This window comes from Trachurus trachurus, assembly GCF_905171665.1.
Source record: "Trachurus trachurus genome assembly, chromosome: 22".
NCBI classification, from domain to species: domain Eukaryota; kingdom Metazoa; phylum Chordata; class Actinopteri; order Carangiformes; family Carangidae; genus Trachurus; species Trachurus trachurus.
The window spans coordinates 28,603,272-28,617,110 of record NC_139907.1 but is presented as its reverse complement, the minus strand read 5'-3'; the positions used below and the strand labels follow the sequence as shown (position 1 = coordinate 28,617,110).

General features: G+C 42.0%; 1 protein-coding gene across 1 annotated transcript in view; it reads right to left on the bottom strand.

Annotated features, from left to right (window-relative positions):
- kif6 (kinesin family member 6) overlaps positions 1–13,839 on the bottom strand; it is a gene marked incomplete at both ends in the record, with an annotated part of 67,547 nt that overhangs the window by 17,941 nt on the left and 35,767 nt on the right. The window contains 3 exons of the mRNA XM_083997639.1: positions 1,383–1,433; positions 2,248–2,252; positions 8,222–8,324. Of these exons, the coding sequence (XP_083853765.1) occupies positions 1,383–1,433; positions 2,248–2,252; positions 8,222–8,324 (159 nt within the window). The remainder of the gene's footprint in view (positions 1–1,382; positions 1,434–2,247; positions 2,253–8,221; positions 8,325–13,839) is intronic.

Sequence of the window (13,839 nt, the reverse complement as noted above, 5' to 3'; positions counted from 1 at the left end):
TACAATTCAATTCAATTCAATTCAATTCAATTCAATTCAAAGAACTTTATTTTTCCGTTAAGAACTTCATTTGTGGAAAAGCGTCAGTGCAAGTTTAAACAAGTTAAATACATATATAAATACAAATGTTAAAAAGTTAAAAATACGAAACAAATGTTAAAAAGAGAGAAGGACACACACGCACTAGCTAGCACACACAAGCCAGACCAGGTCAGCTGTTCAGTAGTCTGATCGATGATGGTACAAAACTTGTCATGGCTCTCTTGGTTTTAAAAGTGAGGATCTGTATCTCAGGCCTGAGGGGAGGAGACTGTAGTGGCTATGTAGTGTGTGTGTGTCTGACGCTATTTGAAAACCTTTTTGTTTAGTCCTTCTGCTGTAGATGCTGTGAAGTGGTTCCTGTGCCAGTCTGATTATTTTACTGCTCATGGTTCTGATTTTGTTAAGTGGGTTGCGATGTATGTTGGACAATGAACCAAACCAGACTGTTATGTTGAAGGTGATGACTGGTTCAATGAAACATTTGTAAAAAGCAACTAAAACTGACTGAAGAACCTGAAGTCTGTGAAGTTTCCTGAGAAAAAATAGACGCTGCTGACACTTGGAAAAGATGGCTTCGCTGTTTGTACGAAAGGTGAGTTTATGGTCGATTATGGTCCCAAGATACAAATGTGGACCTACTGTATCTTTGGAGTCCAGAAGCTAGTATGTGTGTGTTGTGAACATGTGAGAGAATTTCCTTCAAAGACAATGTTTTAAATGTTGGTCTTGGATAATGGGAGCCAGGCTGCTGTGAGCGGCTTCTCTGACGCAGGACTGATAATCACAACAAGTGGAAGGATATGTTTGTAAGCTTTACATCACATTTCCTCATCAAAGTGTTCATGTGACTGATCAAAACAGACAGAGAAGAGTAAATGAAGGAGTCTCTGCGCTGTTCCGCCCAGCCTATGGTCACCATGCTTTTAGTCACTGAGGTCGGCTACAAAGGCTTTGAAGTGGCCACCGCTTCATATGGAGGGAGCCCACGATGTGTTCACAATGTTAACCACAGCGGTCTGAGAGGAGATGATAAAAGAGTTCCCAATAGTGACAGCTTTGTTCATCTTTTGAGTTGAAAGGCAGTGGAGCCAGCCGTCAGAGTGCAGACGTGGATTCTCAGTTCCCGTCAGCTCTACGACGAGGCGACAGGCCTCGTCGTGGACTAGGTGGACTTACAGTAAAGAGTCTCCTCTATAGACACTTATGTCTATAGAGGAGACTCTTTAAGTCCACCTACCCACAGCTACAGCTGAACAATAAGCACACATCTCCACATGTTGGCCTGTCGCCTCGTCGTAGAGCTTGTGTTGTTAGAACATCCACTGTCAGCTTGAGCTTACCCAGCGCTGCCCTCTGCCTCCTCCGCAGCTCCAACTGCTTCTTCAACTCATCTGAAAAAGACAGATTTAGATTTTTTTTTTAAACATTGCAATTATTTTTGAGCAGAAAACAAACAATCTGGGTGAATCACTTAGATTTGTTTTTTGCAAAACTGTGACAGCTACACATGGATATTCACAGGCTATTTTAGTGTAAAAAAATGACCTGTTACTGCTCCCTGGTGGACAAACTATGTGTTTCTAAATGAGTTCAGTTTCTTGTTATATACACTGGTGTACACATATTCTGGACCAGCTGATTCATTTGTCACCACTTCTTTTATTCAGCCTTTCATTCAGATATTTTTGACTCTGGTATCAAATGAAAAATAACTACAGTACAAACAACTCTAATCATCCTTGTTTAGAGATATTCTGAGTGAACTGTTTTTCAGATGCCACATCTTTCAGTGTTGTTCATCTATTGCCTCTGACTGTCTTGGCACAAACACATCCTCGTGTCTTTTTGGTTGAAATAATAACACTTTGTGATTTTTGTTTTCACAGACATACTGCTGGGTTGAGTGTTCACAGGGCTCAAGCTGAACTCTTGTCACAGTGACACTGTAGTGAGTCAGGAGGCCACCGACCTACTCGAGGCCTTCTGGGTGATGGCCTCTCTTGTGGCAGTAACACTGAGGTGACAGACTGTACTGTGTATGGATAAGTCATTTGTGCCTATTATTCTGTTTTATCTTTCTCTCTCTAGGACATAATGAAGACATGCAATGCTTCAGTGGCAATGGAGAACTAAAACACATTGTATTAGCCATATCCGATTTCTATCTGCACCAGATGATCAAACTAATATGAGCCTTCAGGTTACCTTCACTACAAATAATAAGAATTTCACATTGAGATCAAAGCAAATGGCTCGGATGTCAGATAATGAGATAGTTGAATGACCAGGATGATTAGGAGGCAGACTGAATAATAAAAGGAACATTGAATGGCAGCGGTCTCTGTAATGAGTTCCAATTACAGTCCCTCAGGACTTGTTCACATGTAGACGGTGCCGGCCTGTATCTCTTTCTGAAATATGATCCTGTCGCCAATCTAAAAGCTGAGATTCAAAAACGAGAAAACCAGATGAGGTATCAATTTGTGAAAAATGGCGTGCGGAGACACCTTTTCATGCAACACCTCTCACGGTGCCATGAAACAGAGGGATAAGTGCTCTTGTTGCGTCAGAGAGAGGGTGAAGACACAGAGCACTCAGTCCAAACATCCGTTCTGCTGAAATGACCTGGAGTAAATCTGAGTCTGTCCCATCAGAGGACTATTTTTACAGATTCCAGGTCGATTTCGACATCCACCATCAGCGTGTCACTCCTGAGTGCTTTAACACTGTTTTGCGATTTGCCCACACAACACAACACAACACACAGGCCAGCTAATCTTTTTATAGTCTTCCAGAGAGTAGGCTACTATTTGACATTTCAGTGGGCAGTGGAGACATGAATGGATGAGCTGAAATGTGATAAACGACACACACACAGGGACGCATGGTGGTGCCCGTGGTGGAAGTGTTTTTCCACTTAGGCTGTTATGATGTAGGAACCCTGGTTAGAAGCCCCTCATAAAACCATGTGTTTTCATACAAAGTCAGTAGCTGGGAATGTAAATGAAGTAAGATGCCCTGTGGCTTTACATTGTGGTAAGATAGGAAGCCCAAATCTGCTCAACAGACACAACTCCCACACATGAGCCACCGCTCACTGATTTATAGTCTCCTCTTCTCATAAGAGCATAAGGGATAATAAATATTTATACCATGAGTATTCAGTGATGCAGGCAGCACTGGCAGCAACACGTGGGGTCAACACTACTCAAGGAAGTTCCACTGCTTTCAGCATCATAATACAATATATTAGCTCTAAATTTCCCTGAGAACTCAATTTAACTGGGGACATACAAATAGACCAAGCACAGACAGCAGATCAGCCAGTTTGGTTGTGTTGTTTATAGCACATGTGGTGTTAAAGTCATGAAGACGCTGCTTGTGTTCTCTCTCTGCATGTGTTTTACTAAGCTGCAGTAAATCTGTTGTGTTCTTACAGCCACAATAATCCATGATGTTTGTGTCTACACTAAATGAAGTAATCTTAAATGGGTGAGTGAGCATTAAAGGTATAGTTTTACATTTTGGCAAATTTGCCTATTGCTATAATCCCCATAGTCATAGCAGTAGGTTCATTACCTTTAATTGTCGGTGCAAGCTGTTTTTAGATCGGTGGGGTGGAGACGTGAGCTCTGCACAGCGCGCAGTATTTCCGCCTTTCCCTCATCAAACTCATCAAATACACAATCCAACAACTCCAACACACTCTCATGGACAAGTTGTGGCTGCGTCACTCTCATGACACCTGCCCCACCACCACCTCAGCATCCACCTGTAGGCTCCAGGTTAAGATAGTCGCTCATCACTCCCTTATATGAAATCCTATTCTCAGGGAGTGATGAAATCGGAGCCTTGACGCCAAACTCAAATGTATAATGAAACTGCAATAAACATTTTTAATCGTGAGTTGTCTGACTGAAATAATGTAATGTTACGAGACAGAGTTGTTTTCAAGGCAAATGCGTAGCCAGAACTACATTCCAGACACGGCTGCTCAGCAGAGTGACTTCAAAAGTGCAAGTAGTTCTGAGTATTTGCTTCATGTGTCGTACTGTTACATAATTATACGTTAATATTTCATAGCGTGGTGAATGTGCAGGTCACAACTTCTCCACCAGAGTGTTTTGGAGTTGTTGGAGTGTGTATTTAGTTTATGAGGGAAACGTGGAAATACCATGAGCCTCCGTTGCGTTAGCTGAGCAGGTAATGAACCTACTGCTGTGACTATAGGCATTATGGCAATAGTCGAATTTGCCAAAATGTTGAAATATCCCTTTAACACTGACTACAATAAATGATGACTGCAGAGCTAAACAACACCGGTTCAGCCCGTTGACGGACCAAAACCTGATTGTGGATAAGCAGCATCTCTAAACCAACTCTGTGAAGAAACGTTCCATCCTGATACATTTGCATACGTGTCAAGTCGTAGCGGTGTGCAGTCAGTGTGCTTACTGCAATACCTCATTACACTTTGCTGCTCCTATATCCCTCCCAGGACAAGACTGTGAGCTCAACAGCACATCCTCTTCCAAACCATGCAGGGTTTCCCCCCACATCATCAGGAGACATGCTGTCGTCTTAAGGACTGGTTTCAAGCTACAAGCCTCAATAAATATTTGGTCATTTTTGTGGCATGGAGGTTAAATGTGATACGCCGCACAAATACCACAGCGCGCTCAAGATCCAAGCATCATACGCACTCTCCAGCTTCTCAATAAGCGAGTGGGTAACGATTGAAGTGTACATGAAGAATGAGTGCATCGTTAAGTGTCAAAACTAATGTGAAAATCCTGGACAGAAATATCAACATCCACAAAAATCATTTGGCCAATAAACTGCAACTACAAGAGTTGCAGGGAAGGAAACGTATAAAAGGCTCTTAATACTGAACCAAGAGTTGGACTCAGTGTTGTGTGCTTTTATTGGACAGATGTGTTCAGTGTTGTCTGGGGCCATAACTTAAACCAAGGACATTACATAAACTACTCTGTTGAGCAGCTGATAGCATGATGCAAGTAAATCATTGCAGCAGTCATGTTAAATCTGGTGGCTGTTGGTTGAAAGGACCACATCCAAAGCAGAAATCAACTTACATTCCTGCTATCTTCCTTCTCAAGAGCCTTGGAGCAATATTCTTGGCGACCACATACATTTTAGCATCCAGTAGAGTTTCCTTGCAATGTGTCTCAAAATCATTGGGTCTTGGGGTCACTTCAGCAAAGGTGAGCAGATGAAAGCGGTCCCAAAGCAGATACCAGATGCTCCATGTAGGACGGTACCGCATAAATCCCCTCACATCTGGCAGAGAAATCAAGAGATGCTGCTGGTTTCCAGCTGCCCTACACCTCTCATGCTCTAGTCTAGAAGATGTGCATCGCTGATCCCTCTGAATAAATATATATGCTTGCACTTTTTGGACCTAAGGGCTCAGAACATATGCTCCTCCAGTGGGATTGGATTCCAAAGCCATATGCTGTGGCCAAGAACAATTCTGTAAACCAGGGAAATGTTTATACACTGATGTCTCCACGGGCTACCACCTCTCGCTGTCTCTCCTACTACTGACCCTCATGCTGGGTACATCCATCAGAAAAAGCAGAGCAACACGTTTGTCTATATTATGCTAACTGTTTCCATGTTCTGCATTTACCATGAGACAAAGGTAGTGTAAAATTTCCGAGCGGGGCGTCCAAGATGGCAAGGAAATATACTGAACTAAATATTATGGTTCTACTTTCCAGCCAGAGGAGGCAACCAGCTTCCACTAAAAACACTGTCTCTCATCTAGGAAGAATGCAGCTCCGTGCACCTAACAATGTAATAATATTTGACAGCATCAAGATTTCTTTTGGAAATCTTTCCAAATTTGCAAAGGCTGAGGAATTAGGTTAATAAATCTCATCAAAACCCATGTTAAATTAGTAAACATCTAGTTCTTCACACAGTGGTGATGTCTGCGAAACACATCTAAGAGTTCATATTGTCTGTGTTGTCATAAGTGAATTTTGTGTGATATATGACACGTCTGAGGACTAAGTCATGAAAAAATAAAATAAAATAAAGTCCCAGGGTGATAAATGTATGCTGGCATGTATGAGGGGGACAGGCAAGCGCTGCGAAACCACCAAGCGTGATCTGAGGCGGCCGTGATGCCAGGCGCTGGTGTGAGGTAAACCTATCCATTTCAGCCGCATGTGTAATGAGCCACAAACACACATCTTCCAGGGAAATTCATAAATGTAGCTTGCAACAATAAATGCAAACCAGATCAAACCCTAATAAAATATTTTTCACTTTGAGTTTGCTGGAAAATTCAACCAAAGTGCAGTGAACTCGTTTAAACTTACTGGTACTGGTGACATGGCCTGTGTTCCTCCATGGAAGACGCTCAGTATGACACATTGTTGACTGAAGCAGCTTCAAATTAAACTACTATGATGAGAAATTCTGGATATTTGTTTATTTCTCAATAATAAACTAAGAAGTAAAGATGCTGATGAACCAACCACTGTGTCACAGTGTTAAAGGGATAGTTCACCCAAAATTCAAATTGCACTCATTATCTCCTCACCCTCATGTGGACTAAGGGCTGGGAGAAGTTTCAGAGTCCTCCGTGGCTTCTCTGAGTTACAGGGGGTCTCGGCGTAGCAGTGCATGTCCATATAACGGTTGCAAATGGATACCAACTGTCGTCGTAACAAAAAGACACACCAAAAAACATCCAAATACCTCCATGCTGCTCGTATGTAATGTCCGTCTTGTATTGAAGCCCCGAAATGCGAAACTCGCGAGATTTGGACGGACCAGGAAGAGGAGCTTCCGCTGCAAACAAGCTTGAAATATAGACTCATTTAATTTTCGGAACAATTTTGCATTTCGGGGCTTCAATACAAGACAGACATTACATACGAGCAGCATGGAGGTATTTGGATGTTTTTTGGTGTGTCTTTTTGTTACGAAGACAGTTGGTATCCATTTGCAACCGTCATGTGGACATGCACTGCTACGCCGAGACCCCCTGTAACTCAGAGAAGCCACGGAGGACTCTGAAACTTCTCCTGAGGGTGAGTAGATAATGAGTGAAATTTGAATTTTGGGTGAACTATTCTTTTAACTTACTAGTGTATACATACAGTATATGCACAAACCACACCAGAGAATCTCCGGACCAAAGCCGTAAACTTGCCAGGCCTCATTTTGGCGTAGTAAGTCTACCTGTCAAGGACATTACCCAGAAGAACACAGGGGTGTGCTTAAAGAGTTGCCATAAAACAGCCTGAGACAGTCTAGTAAAAAGTACAGGTTGGAAGCCTAGGTGGGTGGAAATCACAACGCCTCTCACTCCTGGAAAAGTTCAGGAATGTGCTGAACGACATTTCTACGCTCCAGGGAGACGGAACTCCAACAGTGATCTGTTCATTAAGGTTTTCCAGGCAGGTACTGTACGTAGGCCGCCGTCTTTAGGGACCCAGGGAATGTTAGCAGAAAATAGCAGCGTTCAGCGAAGGGCTTATGCTGCAGGTAGTATTTACCATTAGGATGATGATGATGATGACAGTGACATGTAGAGCTGAAAGTTTAAAAGACAACTCACTTATTCTGTTCTTTGATTCATTCTGCTGCTCCCAAAGTTGTTTGGCTTCACCTGACCTGTTCACCAGAGTGAATATGAAACATGAACTTTACTGAATATTGCAAATGAACAATATCTCAGCTGGCATGTTGCTTAAAATTTAAATCACTATTTCCAAGATTCAGGCTGTCATGAGGTTATGTAAGGTTTTCCAGTTCCAAACAAAATGAATACATTTAAAAGTAGCGTAGCAGCCAAGAGACAGCTCAATGAAATATACTCAGAGAGAAAAAATGCTCACAGAATGGGAGAGTGTTGCTTGAATTTTAATTTCTTGCCTCATTCAAGCTGAATGTGGCAAGAAATGACAGCACAATATTTTTCATAGTGAAAGACAAATTAGGAAGTTGTTCTGCTGGGTGTAAAGTATGTATGTGTATGTCTGTGTGTGATCTATACAGGTTCTTCAAAACAAAGCAATGTCCCTTTGTGAAATAGAAGGTAAGTGACAAATACAACATTGTGCAAAAAATGCTTGTATTGTATCGTCATGAATTCTAGACAATATGAGGAAGTGAATTAATCCCTAAAACTGTCACTGACCTCTCTTTAAGCAGGTTCTTGTTGTCTTCAATGTTCAGATAGTCCTCATGGTCCCTGATGAAGATCTCAAAGGCCTCCTGCTTTCCCATAGACAGCTGTGGGCCTAAGAGAAAAAAAAATCCAGTCATAAGGCACAAGCTCTAATAGTTCCAATAATCACAAGCTGGTATTAATATCACTAGGTCCATGCTGATGACATTTTGTTAAAATCCATTCTACCATATAAAACTACAGTCATAACAAAACACTAAATAAATTCATTTAAACTATGGGAACATGTATCAGATACAGGTTCCCACATCCACAGGTACTCAAGCCCCAATCTGGCAGCCAGATGCCAGTCAGAGTCCCACTGATTCAGCTGACCTCCCACCTATAACTAATTACAACAGCCAGCCACTATTAGCCTGCCATTCAAGGTTTAGAGACAGAATAAACACAAACATAAACAGCAGTTCTGAACCAGTCAGCATTGCATTGTGGATGCCCCCTACCTGACTGCTGCAACCCGCCACATGTAAGGAAACAACATCATTTTGGACATAACTTCCTGCTGACTGTGGAATTCTGTTTTTATTAGTTGGTAATATAATTTAATGAGGATCTTTATAAAAAGCACTTCACATCTGGTTCAAAGACATAAACCAAAAACACAAATGGTCTCATGATTTTGTTTCTTCACCGATTCGATCGAAAATGACAACGTTAATCAATGACTGAATATTTACATGATGTAATGAGGGCACAGGATTTGGCGCACACACAGCGAATGAGTGGAATGTGGTTGTTTATTAACGATTAGTGGGATGGCTTTGCGAGCAATAACACTAAATATTCTTCTCAACTAGTAAAGTATGTCTGTTAATATAGTTTCTGGTGAGAAAAAACACACAGATTTTGAATGGAAAACCTGAAACACATGAAAAGACAGGCACTTCAGAGACAACTTAATCATACACAGGGTAGACAAAACAACATGGACATCTAAAGCAGCACTGTACAGTAGTTTAGCACTTTCACTCATTCAGCTTTTCACTTTTTACAGAGGAAAATCCAATGGACAAAGGATGACAACAGCAGCAGAAACTCCACATTGTCATTCTTTAGGTTCCTTATCATGTCAGTTCTGCGAAGGGCCATTCCAAATATTTCAATTTACATTTCCTGTGTGAATTCATGATGGATTTTGAGACATGCTTTGGATTATTGTCTGACAGCAAACATCTCTAATGGTGATTTAAGCCAGTGTGCTCGGTTTGACCTTTGTTTGTCCACAGCAGTTGTTTCCAAAGGGATTTTCCCTGATCCCTTATCTCGCCCTTCTGCAGCAGCATAATGTGCAGGTCTCTCTGAAAGTTTTCTTAATCTTCCATTTGTCATAATCCCACAGGTCCCCTTCACTGTCATTTGCTAATGGAATGACTTCATTTCAATGTTCAGTGTCAAGCTGGAGATGATTTGATACCTTAGGCCCCACCAATATTCAATTCATTTTCAGATCATTCATCTTTCAGGTCATTCATGTCAGTTGCTTGGAGGAGCCGTTTACATGTTATTGCAAGATTTGAAGAATTAGAAGATTCATCAAACTGTGGAATTGTCATCAGTGGGCAGTTTCTAAAAAAAGGTTATAAACCCCAAAGCTGAAGCAGTTAATGAAGTTGTGAAGGTACTGTATATAAACAAGCCTATACTTTTGCATATAAGATTATAGATTCATTTCTTAGACTTTTTTGAGACCATGACATATAAGGTAAGTGCATTAACATTTAAGAAAGGCCTAATTTTAGGTTGGCTTGCAGGAAGGTGTTGTATCATTTTTAACAAAAATGAATACAACATTGCATTCATACAAGTCTACAGTACAGACTGACCTAGAGGGAGAAGGCTGAGTTGAGCTCAAACACTGGGAAATATAAGACTGGAGTGCATGACATCAAATAACAAGATGAACTGACATCAACACAGATCTATCGATCAATCAGAGCTCTCTCTCAGCTTGACAGTGTCAGTTATAGATATGATAGTTGTGTATTCTCAACAAACATTCTTCCATATGAAGAATCCACAGGATTGCACATTATCTTATCTTAGAATAGAACAAGTTTTCCTGTGCTATGGAAAACCCAAGATATCACAAACATTTCCAATGAATTCCCCCCTTGTTAAAATGAGACATTAGTGACAAAGCTGTTCTAACCAAAGACATACACAACAAGACAGTAACTCATGTGAGATTAATTGTAGGACAGTTAGGAATTTTGTTTCTTTATTTTTGGAAAGTCCTGATTGAAACCAGCAGGCATCACACAGGCATGTTGCAAGAGCCAACCTCAACAAATCAGCTTGAGGGTTTCTCCATTTGACTCTTGTAAAGAGAAGCATTCCAGAAATATCTAAGAGTGATATGACATCATATTATGTTGTACTGAAATAATTTGTGGGATAGTGAGATCACATGGACCCTAGGCCAACTTTCCCAATTCTTCTTTTCCGTGCTGACAAACCGCAGAGGTTTTACAGGAGGTATGTGTTGTGAATATTGCTGCTGTTTCAACAAATTTTTTAGAAATGAAATACCAGGAAAGTGATGTATGAGTGTCGGGCAACGGTGAGGCCAGCCTTAGAAACACAGATACACCACTGGTCAGGCACTCTGGTGCTGCCTTTCACCACTGGCTCATACTCTTACAGAATTAATTGGCACAAAATGTTAGCTCATCACAGGGTGTTTACTGACAGCGCTGCTGGATTTACTGACATTGCTCCTCCTGAATCTGAGGGTCAACGATCGGTTGGAGCCTCATCTGCAGCCCCCTGGCATAACCTCTCCTGGGGAGGCTGAGCGGTGCCACCCCTCCATATTTGGAGCACACGCTCCCGTCCCTTGATAGGAATCACCAACACAGTTTGCCAGTTGCCACCCCACAGGTTCTGTTCCTGACCTCCACACGACATCAAAGAGCCATCAGCTCTACAACATCCAGAGCCCACAGCATCTCAGGGCCTGATGCCTTGCCACCAAGGAGCTTATTCACCACCTCAGTGGCCTCTGCCAGGATTCTGGATGAAGCAGATGACTTCCTGCAAGTACTTCTTCCACTCCCCAATGAGGCCACCAGTCTGCTAGAGCTGCAGCCTTCCTGCAGACCCTGGGTTCACCTCCATCTTCAGCTTAACAGCTTTCATCACCACTGGTGTCCACCAGTTGGTTCTTAGGTTGCCACCCCAACTTGCGCCAATTGCCACTTCTCGATGACGCTCTGCACACTCAAACCCCTCCACCCTGGTAAGGGGGCAGTTCTTGAAGGGGCAAGGCAATTTTATTTGTATATCCCGTTTTTACCAACAGTTTGTCTCAAAGGGCTTTACATGGCATCACAACAACATCCTCTGTCCTTAGACCCTCACATCCACTGAGGAAAAACTCCATAGAAAACCCTTTTAACAGGGAAAAATTGGAGAAACCTCAGGGTGAGCAACAGAGGAGGGATCCCTCACCCAGGACGGACAGACGTGACATATTGTTGTTACATACAAGAAAACAGTTTATAGTTTGTGACACAGAATGTGGGGAACATGGAAATGTTAAGAAGAGTTGATGGGGGCAGCTTCTGGTGGGGGGGGGGAGCAGTGGATAACTCTACATAACATATACAATGTTACGGCGTGTGTGTTTGTGTAGTCTTAACCGTCACAAACAAAAGATTACAGGTTACGGAGCGCGTTTGTGTCTCGGTGTGCAGAGACGAGAGCTGGGACACTGGGGCGGAGACCAGATACTACACTGATGTTGTAAGGTTGGTTTTCAGCCGTGAGACGCCAGGTGGAAGACAGAGAGCCTCCGTTGTCACTCGTAACAAGTCACAAGTCATGTAGTTAACTATCACAATTACTCCGGAGCTTTTTAATGAAGGTAAAAATGTAGCATAGCCATGGGGGAAATCCTGCTTAGTTCCTCTTTAAGAAGAAAGATGTGAATCAAAGAGGTAAAGGGACGACACCATCTGGCACTAGGCAGAGTGCAAGTGTAAGAATGAACAGAACACGCCAAGTAGTACATTACATCACCTGGCATTAGTTTGTGACTTTTTGAGCAGGTTTCAGCTAGCTTCATTAAAAGTAGCTGTTTACAGGTTCTCCAACAGTTCTTCACTACATCCCCAATTTGCACATGGAAAGTGTGTGGCATACACAGTCCCTAGTTTGACCCAAATGGTAACTGCAGAGGAAGCTATAAATAATTTGCTTCATAGAAAAATAGTCTTATTTCTGGGTACATTGCATGTTCCCATGGTGACATCCTGTAGAGGACAGTAGTATTCAACGTACTGGATCCCTGCTGTCAGGCCTCTGGTAAGTTAATAGAAATGTGTGGAGGGCCTGGTAGAATCATCAGCGTCTCATTACATGCTAGCAGGATTTACATTAAGATCCAACTCCCTGTAAGTCTCAAGTCTCCTTTCAGGATGCAGCCACCAGCCTGAATTACAACAGGAACACTCTGTCCATTCACCAGCCGCCCTTTTTACACTATATTATAAACTTAGGCACAGCACATCTGTAATAGTACACAAACAAGAAATTCTGCAGTACAAGGAAATGAAAATCATGTACTGTGTGCAGACTGCTTAAACAAGACAGTAGCCTCACTCAAAAAAAAAATAAAAAAATCTGATGCCGATGTTTTATTTAGTGTCCGCTGAACTAAAAGCCTGGTATCGAAGGATGTGCTATGGAAAGAGCAGTCGATTATATGCCATTCAGTGAGCATGAATGGTTTCCATGGAAAGGTCATCATCATTACGTTTACAGCTAATCTTCAGGGGAGAGCAATTACCCTCCTGTAACCATAGAGGCTGCTGGCTGCAGCGGCAGAGCCCTCAGCTGAAACCTGAATTAAAACATACATAAACATTCAGTGACCCACTGAGCATGAGGAAAAGATAAGTGTAGTGCATTTGTCTTGAATTAGCAACAATGATCTAATGCACATATAGCTATTTGGAGAGTCAGCACTCCAGATGTGAAACATATGACACATTATTCAGTCGTGTGTAGAAAACTGTGTCACTTTTGTGTCCCTAATAATTTTCACGTTTGGTGTATCTAAGAGGAATTCAGTAAGTAAGACTGTTACGGCCTCTTCCAAAACATTTGATGGTGCAGAATGATCTGACTTACTTTAACCTTTTAACTTTTTGAACCTTTTAACTTTAATACTCACTGTTTCACACTGTGAAAGTCAGAGACACTACAGTCAAGTGTGAGAAGTGTCCTATCTGATTTTCTCTAAACTGGAAGTGCTGCAGTGCAGAGCTTCTCCAGACACCACGCAGCCTTCCCTTCTTGTTAACAGCTGATAGAGTTGGAAGTGTGTGAATGTTCTCACAATGCTGGTTGCAAACAGAGCAGAAAGAGACTAAGATTTATCCTCAAGTATAGAGAAGTGGAAGTGGATGGACATTCCAGAGTGGACATGTAACTGCTAGCCATGAGGGACTGTCGAATCTGGGAACTTTTCTGAAGGAGTAGAAAGTTTTCCACAACAAATTGGACAATAATACACAGCACCACCGTTGTTGGCAAAAGTACTAATTGTAGTTATTGTATAGTCT